Consider the following 25,945-nt stretch of genomic DNA (forward strand, 5'->3'; position numbering starts at 1 on the left):
TTTTTTTTTTTTTTTTTTTTTTTTTTTTTATGACGGTGTCCTTTGCTTTACAGAAACTTTTCAATTTCATGGTCCCATTTATTGATTGTTGCTCTTAGAGCCTGTGCTGTTGGTGTTCTGTTCAGGAAGTTGTCTCCTGTAGCAATGAGTTCTAGGGTTTTCCCCACTTTTTCTTCTAATCGATTTAATGTGTCTCATTTTATGTTGAGGTCTTTGATCCACTTGGACTTTAGTTTTGTGCAGGATGATAAGTATGGATCAATTTTCATTTTTCTACATGTAGACATCCAGTTGGACCAGCACCATTTGTTGAAGATGCTATCTTTTTTTCCATTGTATGGTTTTGGCATCTTTGTCAAAGATCAGGTGTCCATAAGGGTGTGGGTTTATTTCTGGGTCTTCTGTTCTGTTCCATTGATCCACCACTCTGTTTCTATGCCAGTACCATGCAGTTGTTATAACTGTTAGCAATGTATTTTTAATAGGTGTTTGGAGCTGGAGAGATGGCCTAGCAGTTAAGAGTGCGTAGAATTCTTGCAGAGGGCCTGAATTCATTTCCCAGCACCCATATCAGGCAGCTCACAACAAATAAAGAAAGTCACAGTGCGCTTCAGGAACAGAGCCCAGAGACCCCTGAGCCAGAATCCGTAAGGACTAGCTTTCATGGTACCAGGAGACACCAGGCATGATTCCAAAAGTGGGAGGCAACCAACTGTCCTGCCCAGCTACAATGCTTACGGTGCTATGGTGCAGACTCAGTGGCCAGAACCGATGGATAACCCTAAGGATACAGTGCCGCCATGCATACCGTGGTGAAAATCGCAGCTCACTAATTAGAGGTAAGACACACTCAACAAGTAGGAAATTGTGCCTGGAACTAGAAGCGTAAAAAACTAGTACAAGCTAGTGAAGTTACGGTCATTGCAGGAGAATTTACAACCTCCAATTTACTAAAGCAGCATAATCCCCAACAGCATTCTAGAAAAATTTAGACCCGTATACCCACAGATAAGTGTAGTCTTCGCCCTGTATCAAGGAAACTCTTTGCAACAGATGGAGACACTACAGAAAACCACAACAAATTAAAACCACAACATATGGATACGCTGACTCAAAAAAGGTTTTGAGAGATGTTATCATAAATGAGCTAATATATCTCATATATTAGTATTTAACACCAATAATAAGTGTTTATATAAGTGCCCTGCATACTGTGTATTCTCCAAGATTTAAAAGAGGAAAGCCACATGTATCCATGTGTACTTGATACCCCGAGAACTCAAAAGAGATCTGAAGATTCAAACAGCCACGTTCCCTCTTAGATGCTACCCTCTGCCTCTGCTGATAGCTCTTTCTGCCTGGTCCACATGTGCCCATCGGCCATGTGAGCCTCAGCTGTGACTGCCAAAGCTACCTGAAAAGTTAGGAGTCCCAGCAGTTCAAGAAGGGTGGGAAATGTGTTGAGTAGATCAGTGAGCCTACTGATCAGACAAAGCCTCGGCCTCTGTCTCTAGTATCCTCCCTCATCCTCTCCTAGATCCTGTCTGTCCACACCAGACCAATCACAGAGGGAGAACCTGCAGGCAAACTAAAACAGCACCCAGTCAGTTTTTCAGCATTGAGTTGACAAGCCAGAGCCCACTTCATGTTTTTTCTCCTTCCCCAACCCCAAGTAAAATATTGTGAAATGAGAGTGAAATGAACTCTTCAACACTGTGATATAAACTTCAGCTTAATGAACTTTACTGGCAGTGAGAGCTTAAATCAAATGATGTTATTTCAGAAATTTGAAGGTTAGTGCACCAGTAATTCTGAAAGGACAGGCCCGGCCAGTTCTTCCCAGGGCTGCCAGCCTTGTCCATGAGCAGATAAACTGTTGCAAGTATTCATGTTCTTTTTCTCTTTCCAGGGAACTGACCGAGCTTATTGATCTTTCTCAATTTAAAAAATTAAAATATTTATGGCTCCATCATAATAAGGTAATGTTACCTTTTATCTTTACTAAAATGTCTTACTTTCATGTTTTAATGGAGATAACGTTTAGAATATTATTTGTGAAGCTTCAAATAAGAAGCACACAAACATATGTTATATATATACATATATATGATATCTCTGTACCATATGTGTGTGTGTGTGCCCATGTATGCACCATAGCGATGGCACAGAGATATCAGGAATCTGGTATATTGAATAAAATCTGGTATATTGAACATCTGGTATATTGAATAAAACCATGTGTGAGGTTCTGTGAGGCTACGTTTTATTTCCACCTCCTAAGTTTTATGAAAGAAAGCTTGGACGGTCACTCCACTCTTCTCCTAGGAATACAAAATTGAATGGTCCATTTGGACAATGTCTTAGACCAAGTTCCTAAGTGAAAATATTTGTCATATATTATTCTTCCTTTACAAATGAAAGACAGACAGGCATGGGCATACACACACACACACACACACACACCCTGCCTGGGTGAGGTGAAATTTACAACGCTGAGGAATTTATTGCAATCTCATTCCAAAACATTGTACTGGGAATGGCATGACCATGAATGGTCATCTGCAGTCACCCATCCCTCCTCATCGCCACTGTCTTCTGCAGGTTTGGTATGGTGGCTAGTGTCTCAGCCATATGTGCAGTCAGGTTTGGTATGGACTGGGGTGTGGAGGTGCAGAGGGAAGGCAGGGAGAAACTGTTCTTTGTTTTGTATCCACCAGCTCTCTCAGGTTTTCGAGGCTGGCTCTTGACTCTCTGCGTCACCTGGAAGCTTCCTTGCTAGGTCCCTTGTGATGTTTTCCATCCACCATGACCCTCGGTCTCTTGTGGTAAGGGGCTGGCTGCCAGCCTATGGTGCTAATAAGGGTGAGGAGAACATTAGGAGGCGGGGCCTGGTGGAAGCCCCCTCATGTCGATGAGGGTCTGTTGGGACCATAGCCTCTTTCTCTCTCTTAGCTTCCTGGCTATTGTGAGAAGTCTCATCGGCCACATGCTCCTTTTGCAATGTTCTGACTCCCTGTCAGCCAAATTTCAGGCAGACTGAAAACACAATAAAAGCTCTGAAACTCGGGAGCCAAAATAAATTCTTGCTCCAAGTCAATTTAGACATGGCAGCCAAAATCTACACTCTCTAATACCAGTCTGCATATTGGTTGTAGAGCAGTTCTCCTCTTGCTATTCCTGACCCTACCTTTATCCAAACGCTACTTGTATCTGAGGCCTCTGGACCATGGCACTGTTTGCTTTGGTCACCCCTGGTAAAGTGTGTCAGGTCTGCATTCTTTTATTAATATTGTATTTACAACATGCATTGAACATATCACATCCTGTTGTCCTCTCCAAGCCTGTTTCTCTCCTCTGGATTCTGCTCCTCATCCCAAACAGTTGTCCTTATGCTTCTGTGTCTTGCTTTTTAAATCTGTAACCCAAACATATAAGAAAAATCAGGTACTATTTAGTCAAATTTTCTGGCTTATTTCATTTAACACGCAATGTCTTTTTCTATCCATTTTTTTTTTTTTATGAAACAGCATGATCTTGTTCATCCTATGATGGTTTAATATACCACTTAATACACTGAATAGTTAATATGATAATTACTATAAATGTTATAATAATACACATTAATAATAATAATATACACATTTTACTTACCATTTGTGAATAGTGTCAGGGTAAGCATGAGTATATAAGTATATTTGTTGTTTTTGTATTTTTTATTAATATAACGGAACTGTGTGGCTGACTGGTTCACTTTATTTTACCATTTATTATTAGATTATTTGTTCCTTTGGTGTTCTTTTCAGTTTTTCTATTTTCTATAGTAGTTCTCTGTTGAATAGCTGGCATTCCAGTCTGTCTCTTGGCTCTGTAATTTTTTCTGTTTATTTGTTTGTTTACTTTGCAGAGCCTTTGTTATTTCACATAATCCTATTTGTAAATGCTTGCTAATATTTCTGGAGCTATTAGAGTCCCATTCAGTAAATTGTCACATGTGGCCCGGTCTTAAAATACATTCCCTGTGTTTTCTTCTAGTTACCTCAGAGTTTGGGATTTTATGTTAAGAACTCTGACCAGATCAGCGTTTTACATATGCTCTCACACTCAAGTCCCCGCCCCCCCGGACATGAACATCTTTTGTGCTTTAGTCAAAGCAAAAGGATGCCAGCAAGTCCAGTTATTAGTGAGATGAATTTTGCTTCTTCAGGAAGAATCAGGCACTGTGTCCCCAGCTTCAGGGGCCCATTCTCCAGTTAAGAACCACGGTCTGTAAAGTTTCCCTTCGAGGCTGTGGGTTTCAAGTGCCACCCATCCTGGCCTGTAAGTCACAGCCTCAGGACAGGGCTCCCAGCTCTTCCCCCCACCCAAAAAAAAAAAAAACAAAACAAACAAACAAACAACAACAACAAAAAAAACTGGCACTCAAGCCCAGGCTGTAAGTACAGTTAACTGGCTAGAAGATGGCTTTCAGCATTCACTGTGCCTTTCCAACAGCCTGGGTTTTGTTCAGCATTGATAACTCATCCTCAGCATTTTGCAATTAGACTTCCAAGCACCAGCAGTCAGAGGATAACAGTCTTTTCCTAAGAGCGAGTTGCCTTTGTGCAGAAGAATATACTCGCCACACTGAATTTTTAAACATCTATGTTTATGAAAACATTTCAGTATGTCATTGCAATTTTTTTTTATCCAACTGAGTAGAAATGGAAAATGAAATTGCTTTCAGTATTAACTGTAAGCACCAGTCTGTCTCTTAATCTTGAAGTAATTTCTACAAAGAAAGAAAATACAAATACCTTCAAGGCTCAGGCAACTAACAACTGAAATGGAAAGTACACATACCACTTAAGGGTATTAGAGTTCAAAACACTTCTGAACACCCTGCCAGAAATTACCCCGGGTCATACCATGCGACTTCTGATTAAAAACAAGATGGAAACCATCAGACCAGGCAAAAGTGACTCATCTTAGTTTCCAGTGCGGTGGTCACTTTTGAAAGGAATAACGTGCTATTGTTGCACGATGTCCACATGGAGAGGCGTGATTAGGGGATCTGTGGTGTGTCTTAGCTTTCGGTGAGTGGGGATTGCCCGACCTCCAGCTACCCACTGACTCTCCACACAGTTGGCCTACAGAGGCATTGTGCAGAGAGCAAGGGGCTGCATGCCTATCAACACTGAATCCTTTCTTTTGAAGGGGGTGCAGTGGGGAGGGATGGAAGGAGACACGGTGTTCTCTTGACTTTTTCTTACGTGCAACAGACTGTGTATTTTATAAAACCCTCACTTGCTTTTTTGAAAGAATACTTTTCCATAGCCTGTAATGGAAAGGTGAGCACCTGGTAAGCACCTGGCCCTTAAGTGCTCCTGGAATGGGCAAATGAGCTAAGCCAACATGAAGTTTTCTATTGATGGATGACTGACTGGGTAACCACAGAGCGGACATTTTCGATATACTGCTCGGATTTGTTTGTAATCAGTTTGTGGATATGTATTTATCCATTTGGAAACACCTTACCTTTCTCCATGCTGAACATAAGAGCTATTAATGAACAAAATTAACTGTATGAATCCCACATAACTTGTGCACTTATGATGACTCTTTTCTTACCTCCGGGCAGCATTAACTATATCACTTAATCAACTTCGTTGAAAGACTTATATTTTGCCAAATGTTTGTAACATAGAAAAAAAATCAACACAAATAACCAGCATAAATCTCACTGTGTGGCTGTAAAATCCACGAATATGAACAGTATATACCCAGTTTTGACTTTTTTATTTTTTTAATTTTATTTTACATATATGTATGTGTCTTTTGTCGACATTTACGTGGGGGTACCAATGCATGCAGTGCCTGCAGAGACCAGAAGAGGGCACTGGACCCTCTGGAACTGGGGATAACAGAAGTTGTGAGCCACCATGTTAGGAGCTGGGAATCAAACCCATGTCCTTTGGAAGAGGAGCCAGTGCTTTCAACTGTGGAGCCACGGCCCTTGGATTGTGGTTTTTAAAGAAAGAACTTCAATTTATCATCAAAATTTGAGTAATTTGCAAATAGGAAGGGGAAACATATAATGGAAAATCTACTTGATTAAATACAATTATTTCTGAAAATTTTCAAGTTTAATTTGTAAAGATTAAGTTTTTATGCTTGTTTTTGTTTTAGTGGAGTGGGTTCAAGACAGGGTTTCTTTTTGTAGCCTTGGTTATCCTAGACTCACTTCATAGACCAGGTTGGCCTCGAACTCACAGAGATCTGCCTGCCTCTGCCTGCCTGAACGCTGGGATCATAGGCATGTGCCACTGGACCCCACCAAGTTTATATATTTTAAGCTAGTACAAAATTCTGTTTTGATTTATTAGGCAGAAACACCACAGACGTGAACTTAAAAATAGATGTTGAATATTAGTTTTTAATTTATTTCCAATTCCTCTGTGTTATATTACTAAACTTCTCTCATGCAAAATGCAAATTTAAATTGCTGTAAGAATCCATCCCACTCCAGGAAGAATGGCTGTCACTAGGGAAACAAATGACAACAGATGCTAGTGAGGATGTTGGGAAAGAGAAACTCACACACTGCTAAGTGTGAATGGAAATCAGTGTGAAATGTCGACAAACAAAACAAAAATTGAATTTCCATATGACCCAGATATACTTCTCCAGTGTATACACCCCACGGAGCATAAGTCAGCATACTACAGAGACACATGTACATCCGTGTTCCTTGGTGCTCGAGTCACAATAGCCAGGAAGTGGAATCTGCTCAATGTCTGTCAACCAATTAATGGATAAAGAATGTGCTACATAAGCAGAATGGAATTTTACACAGACATGAAGAAAAATGAAACCATGACATTTATGCGGAACTGCATGAAACTGAAGATGAATATATGAAACAACATAAGCTAGGTTCAGAAAGAAATACTACACGTTTTCACTCACCTACAGAATTTGAGTTTGTGGAGAAGGGCATGTTTTTAAAGATCACAATAGAAAAAAAAGAGTTGTTAAGGAAATTGGGAAACAAAAAGTAATGAATACACATGACAAGAAAGCAAAAATGGGGACTAACCTGGAGAAAAGTAGGGGAGCAGCTAGAGCGGAAGAGTAAGGAAGGGGAAGGCTGTAAGGCAAGGGAATGAATTAGAACAAGGTGTCTTAGCGATGGTCACTAGCGCTGTGATGGAACACCATGACCAAAGCGACTTGGGAGGAATGGGTTCATTCAGCTTACATGTGCACATCACAGCTCACCATCAAAGGAAGTCAAGGGCAGGAATCAAGCAGAGGAGGAGCCTGGAGGCAGGAGCAGATGCAGAGGCCATGGAGGAGTGCTGCTGACTGGCTTTCTCATCATGACTTGCTAAGCCTGGGTTTTCCTAAAACCCAGGACCATGATCCCAGGAATGACACGACCCACAGAGGGCTGGGCACCACCCCATCAATCACTAAACACTAAGAAAACATCTTCCAACAGGATCTTAGGAAGATATTTTCTCAGTTGAGGTCCCTCCTTCCAGATAACTCCAGATTCTGTCAAGTTGACAGAAAACTAACCAGCACAGTATGACAACACATATGTATGAAGATAACCTGATGAAACCTTTTACTTTTCATGCTGACTTCAAAATAATTTAAATAAACAAATAATTTAAATAAACACCTGTAACCCCAGCACTCGGGGAGGCAGAGGCAGGTAGGTCTCTGTAAGTTCGAGGCCAGCCTGGTCTACAAAGTGAGTCCAGTACAGCCCAGGCCACACAGAGAAACCCTGTCTCAAAACAAACAAAATTAATTAATTAATAATTAAATTTTAAAAGGAATCCCCTCTGACTAATACTTAAAATTCTATTTTAAGAAATATGGTATTTCAATATTAAACATAAATAACTTAAACAATTAATATACACACAAATGTAGAATTTCTGAGACTGTCCCAGCATTGTTGAATCCCTGGTCTGGGGTGCCTTTGCTCAGAGTTTCTCAGCCGTGATGCTACTGACTTTCTGAACTTGGTTCTTGATGGTGAGAGTTGGCCATTTTAAGATATTTTGCAGTACCCATGAGTTTCTAGAACATTCCCTGACAAGAGTTACAACCAAAACGGTTTTCACATCATCAGTTACTCCTTGGGCCAGGGAAGGAATTGCCCCACCCACCCCAATCACTAAGAACCACTCAACATGACAAAAAGCACAAACAAACAAAGTGAAACAACAGGAACCCCTGGCCTGTGAAAACCTAAGTGCAAACAAGTCACTCTTCTGCTCAAAACCCAAATGTCTTCTTGTGATTTTCAGTACCACACAGAGGCCCCAGCTATTGCTCGGCCCTGCAGCTCTGTTCCCGCCATCCCATCCACCATGCTGTCTTTCTCCATCTAGCCCTGGTTCATCCCAAGCATGGCTTTTACATACTCGCCCACTCTGTCTCCTTCACAGAGCCTTTTCAGGCATCCCTCCCTGGAAGCCAACTCTCCCAATGTATTGTCCAGGGCCTCTCCATCTGCAGGCCTTTCCCACAGCATTTATCCACTTAGACCATAATGGGCAATTTACTTATGTGTGTGCGTTTTATTTTTATTCAGTCTTCCTCTTCAACTACAACAAAGCCAGGGGCTTTTGTCTGTTTTTCCTCGCTGCTGTGCCAACAGACTTCAGCAGCCTGGCACTGCCTATTTAATGGAAGGATGAGTAAATGAAAACCCTAGAATTTTCTCATAAATACAAAAATTCCAATTTGTCAGTGAATCACAGATGGCAAGTACTTGGTCATCAATTATAGACTTGAGGAAAGCAAGGGATATTTTCCTCAGCATTTTGGTTCTGTTAATTTGATGTGCTAGTTCCTATTTATTAGACACCACAGTAGAACTTTTCTTCATGTAGTCCTCAATTTAAGTAATAGGAAAGACAGAAGTATTGTCCTCCTGATAGAAGCAGAAAAGTATTTGTTGAACAGACATTGGGTAGATACTATGAGGTTTAAAAATAAAGTTGAGAAAATTCCCAGGATCAAATGCAGCCTTAGTAAAAAACTAAAAACCATATTGTATAATGAGTGTCCACTAGCAGAGCAGCAGAAGCCCACGCTTGTCCTGTGGGTGTCAGGAGCACCAGCCACTGTGGAAAGGTTCTCGACACTGACATCACAACACGCTCACTGCTGTGCACAACCTTGTCTCTTCTCTGCTGCCAAAAGGATGCCGTGGGTGTTTTGCCTTGCTGTGTCCGGACTGAGGTACAGGGCGGGTACGCTGTGACGGCTTGGTCTGGATGCTGTCCGTGTCTACCTGCGGAAAGGCTGGGAAAGCAAACACTTTGTCTGACAGAAAGCAAGCTCTAATTTCTACTAGGAATCACCGAGGAGGTATTTGGAGTTAGAAAGAAGAGGTTCAAATTCTGAGAAATGATGGTATCTCTCAAGTTTTACTCGTTAATCTTTAGACACACACATACACACGCTAAAGGAAAAGAAATGAAAGAAATGATGATTCCTGACCGAATAGCCTGGAAAGAGTAGTTGGCGAACGGCTGTTGAACCGAAGGCTCCTTATTGAACCACAAACGCTAGAGTGGCTCGCACAATGTGCTGTGTTCTTGCCTGCTTCAACGTTCCTCGCGACAAAGAAATGTTATGGGATAGGTGAAGCACTAATGCAAAACACTTGCTGACGCAGCAACAGAATAAATAAGATTCAGCCTTCTACCCCTCCGCATTTTTTTTTTTAAATTTTAATAGCACTATGTACTCACATAACAAAAATTTAAAGAATTCGGTAGTTCTGTGGCTCACCCATCTGCTGCCCTCCGACGCCTTTCTGCTGGCAGTGGCACTTCACTGCTTACCTAGCGTTTCTGCCAGCGCTGCTGCAAAGCCCTGGTCGGTGCTGCTGTTTCTTGATTTTGCTCTTTTGCACAACAGTTGTTCTGTTTTCACTAAGGAGCATGAGAGTTTAGTTCCTTCTCCTCTCGTTCCCACTTGTACCACACACATACATACTTTCCACTTCCCAGTCTCCTGATGTGGTTCTAGTGTAATTTCAGTTAAATCAATATTCGCTCATTACATTGTTAGAACAGAGTATGCTTTTCAGAACTAGACCATGCATTATACTCCCGTTTTCCTTTATTGTACTCCTGATTCCCTGGAGCTCTGGTTTGTTTGATTTTCCCCCAAGGAGGCAATCGTGTCTCCCTGGGTTCATATGTAGAAGCCATGATCCCTGGTCCTGCTTTGGAGATAGGGTGTTTAGAAGTAATTAAGTTAAATGGGGTATTCAAGGTGGGCCCCGATCCAATATGCTTGCAGTTTTATAAAAGAGAATATTATGGCTCACAAAGAGATACTACTCGTATGCCCTGGGTGAGCTCCAGTGGGGACAGGGAAAAGGTGGCCCCTACAAGCCCGGAGAGGTCCCAGAACTACACCCAACGCCCACCAGCACCTCGTCCTCAAACTCCCAGCCTCTACAACTGTGAAGATTTTATTTTTTATTTTTTCGGACAAGCATTCCATGATCTCCTCTAGCAAACTAATGTGCTCTAAAACCCTAGCACTACTTTCTCAACCCCCAACTCTTGTCAATGAACAGACCTGCATGCATTCAGCTCCTTCCCTCGCCCAGGCTGTGTGGGTGTGCCTCAGGCTGCCCGCCCTGGGTGTCTATGTACAGCTCTTGCCCCCTTCACCACCAGCTTAGGGAAATCTAAGATCTCCTATCTCCTTTAATGCACACCTTTCCCTTCCCCCCATATACCTGGATACGGCTTTGCAGGTCACGCGTGTTTTCTTATTGGGAAGGCCCAGAGTTTGGAATATTTCACCAGCAGAATTCTGGGTTCCTGATAAGATGTCCCTTTGTTGTTTTCTTATTTTCCAATGTATCCCCTGAAAAGTTTGAAGCCATATGAGTCCTGACGTGGGAAGGGGAGAGTGGAGGTAATACGCATGTGCGCTGTTCTGACAGTACCCGATGATATGTGTTGACAAGTGTGGCGGCTGGCTTTGATTTTCAATCTGACACAACTGGACTCACCTGGGAAGGCTGGCCTGCACCTAGGTCTATGGGGGCTGTACTGCCCGTGTTGCCTGTCATGAAGACGCGGCCCACGTAGCAGCACCATTCCCCGGGCTTGGCCTCCGCAAGGTGTACCGACGGAGAGCAACACCAAGCATGCACGTGTTCCTTTCTCTCTGCGCTCTCCTTTCTCTCTTCATCATCATGCGGGTGATGGGAATAACTGTTTTAATTTCCTGCGCCTCGACTTCCTTGCCACCATGGGATACAATAACCTCTCTCTCCCTTAGGTTGCTGGTTGTCAGGGGGCAGCGAGAAGAAAGCTATGGAGGCGTGAACCCATTTTTATCTGTTGGTTGAATTGGAGGATATTTCAATCCCAAAACCTCTGGTCTTTTGATTTGGGGAAAATTTTCTTAAGTATTTTCATTTCTTCCTCTTCTGTGTTTATCTTTCTCTTTCTGGGATGTACACATATATAAATGAAGACAAGTAGACGCATAAACATATACAAACACACATGGATAAATATGCATACACATTCAGCATACACACACGCAGCTGCTGAACTGTGGTCGGCCTTCTTGCATTTTCCTCTCATTCTTCACTTTATTCTTCTTCCTACAGCCCTTCATCTTTCTTTCCCCAGCTCGCAAATCTTTAAAGGCTGCTTTTACATCTTGAATTTTCAAGGGCTCTTTTTATAGAAATGTTTATTTATTTTCTTATTCATATTTTTTATTTTTTTTAAAACAAGGTCTCATATAATAACTCATCACCATTACATACCCAATTATTTGTGGTGCTGGGTTCAAACTTCCCAGTGTGCCAGCACTCCTGTAGTTGTCATGTAGGTGTGCTCAGCCAAAAGTGGCTGTCATTCTAGGTCCTCGCTCTCCCCAGCCCCCGCCACTCCCACCCCTACCCCCATGTTCCTAAGCTGATGGCTGCCTGCAATTGAGGAGGGCCAGTGGGAAACAGGGTGCCTCCTGTAGTGCTCCATTGGCCCCTCAGTGACGCTTCCTCGCTCCCGTTCAGTCCAGCTGCTCACGTGTTAGTTTTTTGTTCCTAATATGTTCTACATATTAACCCTTCATTGGATTTGTGATTTTCAGATGTCTTCTCCCGTACTGTGGGCGGTTTGTTCACGTTGTTCATTATTTCTTTTGCTGTAGTGGAGCATTCTAATGTGCTGCCATTTGTCTGTTTTTCCTCTTGTTCCCTGTGCCTTGAAATTATGACCAAAAATCCAACTCAAGATCAGTGAAAGTGGCTGTTTCCATGTTTTCTTTTAGTAATTTTATTTTCACATTTTAAACGTATATCTTTATTTTGATAGGATATTTGTATATGGTTTGAGATGAGTGATTCAGTCCCATTCTTTCACAGGTATACAGCCAGTTTTTCCAAAAACATTTACTAAAGGGACTACCCTTTGCCGGGGTGTATTTTTGGATTCATCTCAAATATCAGCTGAGTGGCTGGAGAGATGGCTCAGCAGTTGACAGCACTGGCTTCTCTTCTCAATAGCCACATGATGGCTCATAACCTCCGTAACTCCAGTTCCAAGGGATCTGATACGCTCTTTAGGCCTCTGGGGTACTGCATGCAGGAGGCACAAAGGCCTACATGCAGGCAAAACTACATACACACAAAATACAAATTAATTTTGAAATATTAATAGAAATAAATATACGAGTTTATTTCTGGGTTGTTTTAATTGTTCAGTGTTTCTCAGTTTATGTTGGTGACCGTTGCTTTATGCAGTGTTTTAAATTAAGGGGTACAATGTCTGCAGCTTTATCATTTTGTTTGAGAGATTTTGGCTATTTGGGGCCTTTTGTTGGTACATGTGAATTTAAGCCTCTTCTTTCTCCTTTTCTTATCTTTAAAATCATGAATGGGTTTCACACGATTAATTTTCTTGTCATGTTTTCTTCAATTTCCCGTAAAAAGTTATTTTTGCCTCTTTGATTAAACTTATATATAACTATTTTACTTTTTTTCCTACTTTATGTACTATTATTTTCTTAATCTCCCTTTGGGATAATTTTTTATTAGTATCCAGATGTTGATTTCGTCTTGTTTTCTTGTAGTGTTGGAGACTGAGCTCAGAGCCCTGTATATGCCAGGCAAATGTTCAACTACTGAGCCACATCTCCAGCCTTATTAGTACGTAGAAGTCTTACTAGCTTTGTGTGGTTATTTTGTATCCTATAACTTTGTTTAAACCCCTTGACCAGTTTTAACAGGTTTTAAAAATACTTTTGTCAGTATATATTAATTATACATAATTCTGGATTTCAACATGATGTCTTTACACAGGTACGTAATAAATGATTTGAGCAGGGGTTTGCTGCAGTTAGTCTTCAGTACTTCCATGCTGAAGATCCTGTCATCGGCATATAAAGATAATGTCATTTCTTCCTCTTCTATGAAGAGGCCTTTTGTTTTAGGACTTCTGTTAGTATGTGGGAAGTGATAAGAACATGGGTCTTTTATACTTGAGAACAAGCTTTCAGCTTTTGATGTCTGGAGTTCATCACGTATGTAATAAATCGAGGTTCATCCTGTGAAAAATCCAATCTACTAAGAGTTTTGTGTGTGTGGTTTTTAAAAACTTTTTATTGATTCTTCATGAAGTTCACATCATGCTCTCTAGTCCCATTGTCTTAGTTAGGGCTTCTGTTGCTGTAAAGAGACACAGTGACCAAGGCAACTCTTCTAAAGGAAGACATTTAACTGGGGCTGGCTTAAAGTTCAGAGGTTTAGTCCATTATCATCATGGCAGGAAACATGGCAGCGTACAGGCAGATTAGGGACGAGAGGGCAGAAGGCCTGCAGAGAAATAAGAACTGGTGGGTGGGGACATCTGAGACAAGCTTCAGGCTCCCCCCAGTTTAAATCACCCTCAGTAGTATGCTGTGCCATGCTTCTACTAGTACAGCCCATTAAGCAATGCTTAAAAGGGTCAAGTGTTTTTCTAATCCAAGATCTCAAATCCACATTCCTCCAAAGAAAAGCATAGTCTGCCCTATTACAGCAAAACCCCACTCCTGGTACCAACTTCTGCCTTAGTTTTATTGCTGTGAAGAGACACTTGTGACCATGGCAACTCTTACAAAGGAAAACATTGAATTGGGGCTGGTTACAGTTTCTGAGGATCTATCCACTGTCATCTTGGTGGAAAGCATAGTGGCATGCAGATGTTCGTTCACAGTGTTATAGACACAGCTGGGTGCTCTATGTCGTGTTCCACACCCGGTGGAACCTGAGCATGGGAGACCTTCAGTCTTGCCCTCACGGTGACACACTTCCTCCAACAAGGCCGCATCTCCTAATAGTGCCAATCCCCATAGCCAAGCTTTCAAACACAGAAGTCCATGCATATAGATATGAATATGAATATGAATATCCTATTCAAACTATACCTACTCATCTCTGCCCTCCATCTCTGCCCTCTGCCCTTGGCAACCTCCCCCCTCAAAGAAAACAAAACATAAAAATAAAAAAAAAACAATAAAATAAAATAATAAAAAAATTTAAAAATCTCACTGTGAAAGCTGTGGTGTGTCACAGTGTGTCACATACAAACAGTTTTACTTGGTAAATGTTCATTGTATTGACTCATTGATCTGGTTCAAGGCCTCTGGTTTCTGCTACGCTATTAATGCTCCCACAACCATGCCACCAGTGAGTGAAGGGGATCTCTCCCATGCCCACACCACCACTTGTCCAGGGAGGAGTGAGGCCAGCTCTCCTACTCGCTTCATGTTAGATTCATGCTGGTCTTCGTTTTCCCCAGCAGCCTCCTAAAAGTAATTTACATGCAAGAGCTCATATGAATTAATAATAATGGTTAAATCGCAAAGGAAAATTACTTGCTATAATGTAATACATATAAATGCCAAGCTTTGAATTAAGGTTTGTGATTTGTGAATGTTGCAATAAATATAAATTTTATTATCATTGAATTCTTCTTTAGAAGCAAAAGTGTAGATTTTTAATGAGTAACTGTGCTAACAGTTTATTTTAATAGTGACTTGAGTATCATAATTGTCTCATTTAGTTTCTGGCTTTAACAACCTATTAAGTTTCCATATCATTTAAATTACGTGAATTATACCTTGGAACCATTTCATTTTCTTCCAACCCCATTAGTTTACTTTTGGCTCTTATGTGTTCTTCTAAATCACCTTCCTGATTTATCTCCTGCTGATACACTGTTTATTTGGACATTTTCTTTGACCCCAAACTGGGTGACAATGCTCTCCTCCTCCATGTTTTTTACTAGCTTCCCAGCATCATCCTTATCTGGCCTTGTTTCTTTCCTTTCGACTTTATTTCCCTCGCCTCAAAACACAGAAACCTCTTAATAACTTCGTTAATCATGACCCATAAATGTTAATATTCTGGGGAAAACTATAATTCTACAGTTCAGGAGAGGTGTCAGGATTGGCTCTGCTGTATCTCACCACAATTCAAACAAAGAAGTACACTTAGGGGGGAATTGTATAAGCGGGGTCAGGGAGATGGCTCAGGGAGTAAAGGCTACCAAGCCTGACCATCTGCCCTCAGTTCCCAGGGCAGACATGGTGAAAGGAGAGAAGCAACTTCTACAAGTTCTCCTCTGACCTCCACACATGCACCCATACATACTCACAAAAATTAATTAAAGAGTGAGAAAAAGTTTAAATGAGATTTCTAAAGTAACACTGTTCCCTTTGCAGATAATACAAGCCTGACATGTGACTTGGTACTAAGTATCCATATCATATTATATAGACATATATATTCAGTGCATCTGAGATATTTACAAGAGTATTTTTGGCTTTTTGAATTTTGAAACAAATGTTAAATGTAAGATATAGGCTGGGGCCAGGGAGGGGGTGCTGAAGTGATGGCCCGGTGGTTTGGGGTACTTGTTGTTCCTGTAGAAGGCCTGGGTGCAGTTCTCAGCATCCACATGGTGACTCATATCCTGTAACTCCTGCTGCATGGGGTGAAGTCCACGCAAGGCTGGACACAGTTGTGACCTCTGTGCTCAGTGGTGGAAGGTGGGAGGCAGAGGAAGTTCGGAGGAATGATAGCCTGGGAAACCCAACCGTGAACAACAAGACTGTGGAAAACACAGTAGATAGTGAGACCGGACCCCTCAGGTCATTCTCTTTTCTCTACGTGCGGGTCCTGGCACACCAGAACTGACACACGTGAGTACACGCACACAGCCAAGGTGCGGTTAAACCCCATCGTTAGAGGACACAAAATTGGAGTGATCAACAGTGCCTGTTAAATGTGGGCATGATCAAAAAGACAGAGACTCATGGGAAGACCTCGAGGAGAACGACAAAGAGCAAAATAAGAGAAGGAGCTGGAGCACATCATGAGAGAGGTGCTCCAGCTGTGGCTGGGACCTTGCTGAGCTCTTAGCCCCAGCCCTGCTTAGCACACTTGCCTTTTACTCAGGCCATAGAGGCCTTTGGGTCTGCAGATGCAAAGGATATTGAAACAGCAGAGGACATGTTTTGTAGAACAGGAAAAGAAGAAAGCTTGGCATTAGGCCATTACTAACTGACCAGAGAGAAGTTCAGAGAAACAAAAGATGGCCAAAACCACAGTGATTTATTGGAAGATGCGGGAAGATCAAAGAATGGTTTTAGACACTCTCCAGAATTGTGAAAATGCACCATGGCATGATTTGGTATGTTTTGCTGGTCTAGGTCTAATTCCTATACATACTCAGAAATATAATGGACCAGAAAGGAAGGATGTGGGGGCAGAGGGAAAACATTGCCCTGGCAGACGCAGGTGTGGCTGTGTGTTATCTCAAAGAGACTTTGGCTCACAGTAACAGATAAAGGCTTGGTGAGTAGAGGTCCAGTGATGTCACCATGCGCAGCACAACTCTGGAAATATTGTTAAGAACAAGATCTGCAGCCAGCAGTCTGTCTCAGAAATGTTCAGAAAGCTTTGCTGGTAAGTCAGTTCAAAACACTCTTCCTATCACACTTCTGTGGAAAAATAATAGTTCAGGTACAACTTGTAGCTCAGTCCAAAAGGCCACAAATAACAATGGTTGTTAAAAGCCACACTTACATTGTCTTGAGACTAGAAAAATAATGTATCATTTTTCCCTTTCAGCTACATGGGATAGCCTTTTTAACTAGAAACTATTGTCTGGCAGAGCTGTATCTAAACAACAATGAGATCTTTGAGATAGAAGGTATGTCTCAAACCTCCTTTGTTGGTTAAATGATTTTTCAATTAAGTAATAACTTTCAACTGTAATGATTACTAACAACATATAAAAATCTATTTCATCATGTTTATTTTAAGTGAATGTCTGTACATGTAAGTTAAAAATATGTTAGACCACTTTCTAGGTCAATATTATGTGTCTTGCCCAAAATTTAAGAGGAGTTTTTTTTTTTTTATAGTAGCACCATTATACTGTATAGTTGGACACAACTAGCTACTGTAGAAAACAAGAAATAGTTAGGAATAAGAATAATAAAAACTACACATTGCCTTAAATTTTCTTATTGGTTGTGATTTTATCAACCAGGCCCCTGTTTCCACTGAATTAATTTTATAATAGTCTCTACACGGACAGTGTCAAGTCAGGAATAAGTGTGTGACAGGTCATGATCAGGAGACATAACAAACTGTTGGAAACGCACAAGGCTTTAAAATAATGCATCATAATGAAAATGTCAGACATTTTAACACCCACGATAAGGCCTTGTACTGTTAAGGAAGAAAGCATTCCAATTTAACTATGATTTGATTATCACACAGATTCACTCTGCATTCATTTATGCTTTTTAAAATGAATTAAAATGTGTTGCTCAAGAAAAAAAATGAATATATGGTTTTTCCATTCTACAAATAGCTGAGCCATTTAAAAAGAATGTATTGAATGGATGAGAAATTACTCTTTAATTTGCATTATAATTCTAAGTAACATAGGTTCACATGTGCAAAGAGACAGAATATAACAAACTGAAAATTCAAACAAGCGAACTCATTGCTTGTTTGCTGAAGCAGTAGCAGCAGGAAAAAAAAAGCCCCTCTGGTCCCACATGACAGTCAGTTTTTATTGTTGTATGCTTAATCACAATTATCATTAATAGGCACTTAATCACAGGTATCATTAACAGGCATTTCTCTTCTTACCAGCCATAATGCATTCTCTTGCTTTGTTATAATATCTAATTACTATGAAAAGATTCTTATTTGTATTTGTCAATTAAAGAAGTAAAATTCATCCACAAATGTGGAAAATCTTGCAAACCCACTTTTGTTTTTTAGGCCTGCGTAACTTGCCCTCCTTGCACATTCTCCTGTTACACCACAATGAGCTGACCAACCTTGATGCCACCATGAAGGAGCTAAAGGGAATGCACAACCTGAAGATCCTAAGTACATACTGCGCGCCTATCGATTAAGACGGGGGAGGCACGGCACATTTGTTCTCCTTTCCGCAGCTCAAGCCCAGAGAAGTGGGCTTGTTGCTGGAATGTGTAGCCCGCTCTCTAGAACGTGACTAGATTCTATTCTTTCTTCGCACGTGCTTTTGAAAACAGTTTTTTTTTGGTAGGATGTCACGTAGGATGAAGATGACAAAAGTAACAAATAAGATTGCGGGTGTCCAAATCTACTCTTTCGATTTTACGTCAGAAGTAAGTGGTGGCGTTCAAGTTATAGGGCTACCCCTCACACACCCTCCTGCAGAGGCAGAGCTGAGAGGTGGCTCTTCTTGCATGTGTGTACCCACGCAGGGCTGGGGACAAGAGAGACCTAGGGTTGATGGGTGATATGAAGGAGGTGTGGTGTTTCTTTGGTGGGGGAGTGATAAAATGTTTTAAAAACTGAGTATGGTGATAGGTGGTTCAAATCATTTCCTAGACTGAATATGCATAAATTGTTAATTTTAAGTGGGTAAATATATGTGGCAGGAGATAGTGTATACTAATAAAGTAAGTTATCAAATAAGAATGCCCAAGTTTTTATGTGTAAGAAACAACCTTTCTTCACATTTGTTGGGTCATGCCTTGCAAGACACTGACTGCTGAAATGAAGAGCAGTACATATTTAGGAAATGATTAAAAACAATCAATGTAAAGTTCATTTCTCAATATGCTGATAGGCTGAAGGGCTAATAAACACGCACAGACCTGGAAGACAAGGCAGATGATCCCAGTTGTCCCAGGTAGAAGGCCTTGTGACCAGTGAGGAAGTTTGTAGACCTGAGCTTGGAGACCTCTGGTGGTCAAGACACAGGACATTCCCTTATTCCACTTTCAGAACTGCCTGAATCTGTGTAAACTAGTATTGGTTGATGGTGAAGGTTCTAATCAGACCAACAGAGGAACTAAAGTTTCCGAAGCTTTTCACTGTTATCAGGAATATCTCAGGTGCCTAAGGAGAAATGACTTGTGATAAAAAGTAGATTTTGCAAATTCCAAATTAAAACAAAAAATCACAAAATTACACAAAAATCTTGGTAAGTCCATGATTAAAGATGTGCTAAGGCTACCTGCCATTAGAAATTTTCTGAATTCTGATATTCCATCAGAGACTTGGATTGGTCTGCCTACTTATCTAATCCTTCCATATCAATCAAATGTTTCCGCAATTAAAGGGGTATGTTAGGTCCAGGCCTCTTACTTTGTTTTTCTATGAAATGGCTCATAGCTACCACTCAGAATCCCTTCAGCCACTGAGGTAGCTTTTCAAAGCATTATTCACTTTACATCTTTGTCCTAGCCCCATCCAAAGCAATTCTTAAGAAAAAGTTCTTGTTACTGATATGAATTTGAAACAGGAAAAGAAAATTATTGTATAAGTAGGAAATAAATAAAATAATTGAGAAGTTGCTTAGAGTCTAGAAATGTTGCTAAGAGATAAATAGATTCAGTATAACTGGTGTTTTAAATAATAATCCCTATATGTCTGATGTCTTTCTTGCTAAGATATTGTTCTCTTAACTGCGGTAAAGATGCAAAGCTCAGAGATTTACCAATTACTTGTGCTAAAACACATCCATTTTTTTAATTGATGGACTCATTCATTCATAAACATCACTCATGATGTTTATAATTCATTCATTCTGTGTATAGGAAATCACTCATTCACTGTCAGATTCTGTATTTATTAACAGATGCCCAAGTTGAAGAAGAAAATCATGATCTGGCCTTCAATTGGGTTTACAGTTTTATAACTTGCAGTCTCGTTATTTAGATTTGTTGAAGGAACGCGGTACAAAACTATTTGTACAGTTATGAAACAGTATGCAATGTTGGCCTTAGTATGGAACAGGGCTGGCCATTGAACCAAGATGCCTGGTTCAGAACTCAATGGACCTGCAATCCAACCCAGGTCCTACTTGTCAGGGAACATCTGAGCACACAATTGTGGGACCTGAGTTAGGGATGAAACCCTCGTGCTCTTCAGAGCCCAGGCTGGTCATAAAACATCCATATTATTACTTGTTGTGATGGTTAAAATCACCTCTACGTAACACAAGGGTGATATCATTCAAGTTATGGTAACAGGTCCACCTGAGAAGCTTGTCGTGGGGTCAGTCATTTCCTTGCAGTTGGCTAGAAAGAGAGCATTTCTGGAAGGGCTTGGTAGCAGTGCACCGGTTCTGGCTGCAGACACTCTGTGAGGAAACAAGTTTGCACTCAGCAGACGGCTGACATTTGTACAGTGGTGTCCTCACACTAGGTTCTTCGGAGCCTCGTTTGCCATCTCAGAATAGACTTGGCTCATTAAAATGAGAAAACCATGCATTTTCAAATGTTATAATTCCTCTCTTTTCAAGTAAGAAAACCATGTAAAAATCTAAAGTGTTATTACTTCAGTCACAAGTTCTTCGGAGGGTGAGAAAATAGCCTGGGGGTAAGGCTCCAACCATTTCAGCACTGCACCCTCCTCTGGCATTTATGAGAAAAAATTGCCAACAATTGCCCAGGAGACAGAGGGTTGGGAGCTTCAGGGAGGCCTGAAGCCAGCAGCAGAGTGTGAGGTCCTGGTGCCTGGAATTCCTGTGTTCCAGGCCAGGCAGGGCCCCACCTCATCTCTCCAGGAGGTCTACCTTTCCACACCCTCCCTGCACAGTTCTATCATCCCCACTTCTGCCCTCCAAACTCTGCAAAAGGGAACCCTCCCATATCTCCATCCACTGCACCAGAAACGAGTTCCTCTCCCCATCAGTCTCCTATCTAGCAGCCTATCTTAGTCCACTGCTGTGGTGAAACAAACACTATGACCAAAAGCAAGTTGGAGAGGAAAGGGTTTGGTTGGCTTACACTTTCACATGTGTATTTCATCACTGAAGGAAGTCAGAACATGAACTCAGGGCCGGAACCTGGAGGCCGGAGATGATGCAGAGGCCGTGGAGGGTGCTGCTTACTGGCTTGCTCCTCATGGCTTGCTCAGCTTGCTTTCTGACAGAATCCAGGACCACCAGCCCAGGGATGGCACCATCCAAAATGGGCTGGCCCTTCCCATATCACTCACTAATTAAGAAATACACAATGGGCTTGCCTACAGCCTGATGTTATGGAGGCATTTTTTCAGCTGAGGTTCCCTCCTCTCAGATCATTCTAGCTTGTGTCAGGTTGACACAAAACAAGCCAGCACGCAACAGCGAAAAACATCAACAAGGTTCTTAGCCCATTCTCTTGCTCTTAAACTCTGCTCTCACATGTTCTCCATTTCCCTGAGTACACCTAGCAACTTGCCTTTCATCACAGGCAAGACCTTCCTACTGGAGCTTCAGGGATAAACCTTGTTAGAGAGCGTGACTTCCAGGTCCTTCAACATTTTCTCTTCCTGTCACCAGCAATGCGCTATTCCGTGCTGTTGAGAAAGAGCAAGGAAAAGAAGGATGCTGGGAGAGGTGGGCCTCCAAGCCTCTTTTTCTAAGTCTATCTGGAATGCCCTTGAGGGTGGGCTGTCTCTTTCCAACAAGAGGATCTACCAAGCAGAAGGGACCCCCAGGTCTTCCCCAGCAGCTATGTGCCTTATTACCGGTGTCTGTCACTACACCTGGCTTCATGTAGTGCCGAGGGCTGAACACAGGACTTCCGTACAAGCCCAGCCATATCAGCTTTCTCCTAAAGTCCTTTAAGGACAGTTGGGTCCTTGGGCTGGACAGATGCCTCAGCTGTTCAAGGCCAAGGCTCACAACCAAAAGGCCACGTCAATTTGAGTCTGCTTCCACAAGGACTCTTAAGTTCTTGTTAAACATTTTAAGTCAATGGGAGCCAATTATTTAGATGACTCTATCACTTTCTGTCTTCCTCTTGTCTTTCATTGAGAAGCTCCACACGGTGACTCATCCAGCGCAAGCCTCTGCGGCACAGTGGCAGAGACACTGTGATATATTGTTGGGTAGATGCAAATTTCGTAGACTCTGACTTCCAAATTAAGATAAGCAAGACAGAGCTGGCGCCACTGGGGTGTACTCCGTAAGTAGCCTAGAGGGAAAGGTGGATTAGATAGTATTAACCTATTGAAAGCGAAAGTGTAAGCAATTTTGCTTCATAGCTGCTGCAGGAATGTGCCCATCCATCACGCTAAGCTTTCAGAACACTCAGACACAGGAAACTGATTTCATATCTCAGAAAGTTAATTTATGGTAATTTTGGGACCAGCCATCCAAAATGCATAAATCCAACATGTTTAATACTTAACTAGTGTAGGATGGGGTAGGTGGGGAGAACTAAAAACGAGATTGCTTTCTTCTAAAGTACAAGAGCTAGAGAAAAAGTGAGGGATAATAAGGAAATAGCTTCCAGCTTATTTTTCTTAAGCAATGTCATCAGCCGCTGGGGTGGCTGCTCTGGTGGCTGCTACACGGTTTCTTTTTAAGATGAGAGGGGCAGCCTACCATGGTGAGCACGGGCGTTCACAACCCGGACCTTGCTCACAAGTAGGGAACAAGCTCCCTTCTGAGTGTGGTGCTGAGGGTGGAGGTAGCTCAGTGAAGGGCTTGTCTTACAGGCATGAGGGCCTGAGGGCCTGAGTCCCTACAGCCCACCGAAAACTGCACTGCGGTGCTGCATGCTTGCAATTCCAGCACTGGGGCAGCAGAGGACGGAGGAGCCCATGGGTCCCCAGACTAACTTCATGTCAGTGGAGAGCCTGTCTCAAAGGAAGAGGACCAGAGTATCGGAGGGTGATATCCAAGGTTGTCCTCTGACCTTCACACACAGGTACCCACTCCTGGCCTGGCATCATGCACGCACACACACAGAGACACACATGCACATACGCACGCAAGCACGCACGTAAGCGTAATGAACTTTCGAAAATAGGTTATTTGAGTAAAGATTAGGAGAAAATTTCAGAAAACAAGTGAAATAGTAATGTTCTCAGAAGGTAAGGACAATATGGACCGCTAAGCACCCATCACCGAAGGATGCTGAGAGGCTTCCTGTCAGCACCCCACATAGACAGCCTGGCCACCCAGGGGCTCTACTAACTATATGAATAGGGGGACAGGCCGTGTGATTCCACAGGAAAGCCACTGGGAAGCTGACTTCTGCTCTAAAACGTTCATGACTTTTTCCTCCTCCAAAATTCTCACTAAAGCATTTTGCGTTTACGAGCGTGAGGAGAGGCTGAAGCTACGGGGTGGGTCTCCTTATGACTGGTTTAACATGCGTCCACGCAGGTACCTCTTCCCTACCCACAAGGATTTGTTCTCACTTTAGGTCCCCAGCAGAGCAAACTTTAAACCTCTTGTTGTTGCTGCCACAGTCTGGATTTTTCTTTCTTCACCTCCTCTTCCTTCCCCCAATACCTAACTGTCCGGCCACCAGCTCTACATTTTCCTTGACCTTTCCTCATTCCTTTAACTTGTACTTAATTGTGTAGGAGAGCTCTGCCATTGCTTACTTCCTCTGTCTAGAAAGCGCATGTAAGGATTTGACCAGCCAGAAGAGCTTGTGTTGATAAAATACATCTCAATGTCTTGTCACTGATGGAGAGTAGTATGTCCAGGTATTGTTTCTCTTCAGTTTTTAATGAGCTTGTTTTTCAAACATGCCTCTCCGGTCTTCTTTATGCTACAAACTATGCATTCTAAATGTTAATCTGTTCTTCTGGGCTTCCGCTGTTTGATAGGATTGACCCTTGATTAAAACCCCCTGTGTGTTATGAATAGTCTACAGAGCAATGCCCTTAAATTTAACAAACGAGAACACCAGCCACATTTTCTCTGGTGGCACAGCTGCGTGATAGCTGGAGCTCTTTGTTCTACTGCCATCTAGCGGCCACCTGCTTTATGAAACATCTTGCTACTGCACTGACAAAATCACAAAACTTCATTTCACAGTGCATCTAAACAGTCTCATTTCGTGTTATCAATAAGTGAACAGAAAAAAAAAATGTCACCAGAAAATAAAACACGCAAAACTCCCAGCTAATGCGTTTTAAAACTATCCCTCCGGGCTGATTTTGATGGATGATTACTTCAGAAGCTCCAGGATCTATACCCTTTACCTGCCCCGTCTTCCCCACCACTGTCTTGCAAGGTCAGGTTCATTACCCATCCCTTAGCCACGGGAGTCTTGCAGAGAGGCCGTAGCATCCACATCTGGGTAGCTCCTTCTGAGGTTCCTAAGTGCTGTTGGTGTGTGCATCCTCTGACATAGCAACAGCGAGGTTCAGGAGGAAACCAGTTCAGACAGTGTTCTGTACCACTGCCTGTCTCCATCCAGAAGCTACCCCATTGTCTCTGAGACTGGAATAATTCCCAGTGGTAGTTTGTGACATCTACCTACAGACTTTGACATTGTCCTCATTCGTGCCAGGTCTGGGTCAAGCTAGCACTATTTCTAATGGGCAGTAGCAACCCCTAAACCTTGAATGAAAGAATCCAACAGATTAGAAAGTGCGAGGTGCTCTAGCTAAGGAAACGTGTGCGAGACGGTGGCTGGACTGAGCTGGCACAGTTGCTCAGCTTGCACTGATTATCCTTTTGCACTGTGAGTCTTGCATCTTCTGTCTTCATAGGTGGTGAAAGGAACTATTGTAAAACCTAGCATCTTATTTCGGATTCTTCCTTTGCAGGTCTGTACAAAAACCCTTTATCGCAATATAACCTCTATCGTCTGCATGTAATCTGCCACCTTCCGGAAGTTGAGCTGCTTGATGGGAAACGTAAGGATGCCTCTTTCCTGTAGAAACATTAGAACCTCTCTTGTAAATCAGTGCTTTTTAAAAAGATTTATTTCTTATTACGTATATAATCTTCTGTCTGCATGTATGCCTGCATGCCCGAAGAGGGCACCAGCTCTTATTGTAGATGGTTGGAAGCCACCATGTGGTTGCTGGGAGTTGAACTCAGGACCCTGGAAGAGCAGCCAGTGCTCTTAACCTTAAACATCTGTGACAGTTTACCCTTGCGAAAGAATACTGCCAGTTAGCTGTGAGTAGGAACTGTTTTGTTATCCACTATGACACATATGCCCTCTGAAACTTGCCCTAGCTCAGGAACTCAGGTCTGTTTCGCTTTACAAGGCTGGGCCTGTTGCCTAATACATGGACCTTCCTCTCCTTCAAGTCAGGCTGTGGATATTAGCATAGGTGATGTCAAATTGTTTATTTTGGTTTCGTATGTTTATGTGGAGATGTGCTTGTCTACCTGTTTCTCTGTGTATTACAGACATGCCTGGTGCCCCCAGGGGCCAGAAGATGTTAGAGCCCCTGCAACTGGAGTTGCACATAGTTGTGAGCCACCATGTGGGTGTTGGGAATGGAAGACCAGCCAGTGCCTTAATCACTGAGCCATCTCTCCTCTTAATGCCAAACTGTTTACCCCGGACACCTTTCTTTCCTTCTTTCTTTCCTTCTTTCTTTCTTTCTTTCTTTCTTTCTTTCTTTCTTTCTTTCTTTCTTTCTTTC

At 42.1% G+C, this 25,945-nt stretch overlaps 1 protein-coding gene across 1 annotated transcript in view; it reads left to right on the forward strand.

The window, feature by feature from the left end:
- The window catches only part of Lrrc72 (leucine rich repeat containing 72), a 44,084-nt gene that overhangs the window by 12,685 nt on the left and 5,454 nt on the right, over positions 1 to 25,945 (forward strand). Inside the window, exons 4-7 of the mRNA XM_055621586.1 lie at positions 1,910 to 1,979; positions 17,165 to 17,246; positions 18,335 to 18,445; positions 25,112 to 25,201. Coding sequence (XP_055477561.1) covers positions 1,910 to 1,979; positions 17,165 to 17,246; positions 18,335 to 18,445; positions 25,112 to 25,201 — 353 coding nt within the window. The remainder of the gene's footprint in view (positions 1 to 1,909; positions 1,980 to 17,164; positions 17,247 to 18,334; positions 18,446 to 25,111; positions 25,202 to 25,945) is intronic.

This window comes from Psammomys obesus, unplaced genomic scaffold (genome assembly GCF_907164565.1).
Source record: "Psammomys obesus unplaced genomic scaffold, mPsaObe1.curated_primary_1811, whole genome shotgun sequence".
Taxonomy (NCBI): domain Eukaryota; kingdom Metazoa; phylum Chordata; class Mammalia; order Rodentia; family Muridae; genus Psammomys; species Psammomys obesus.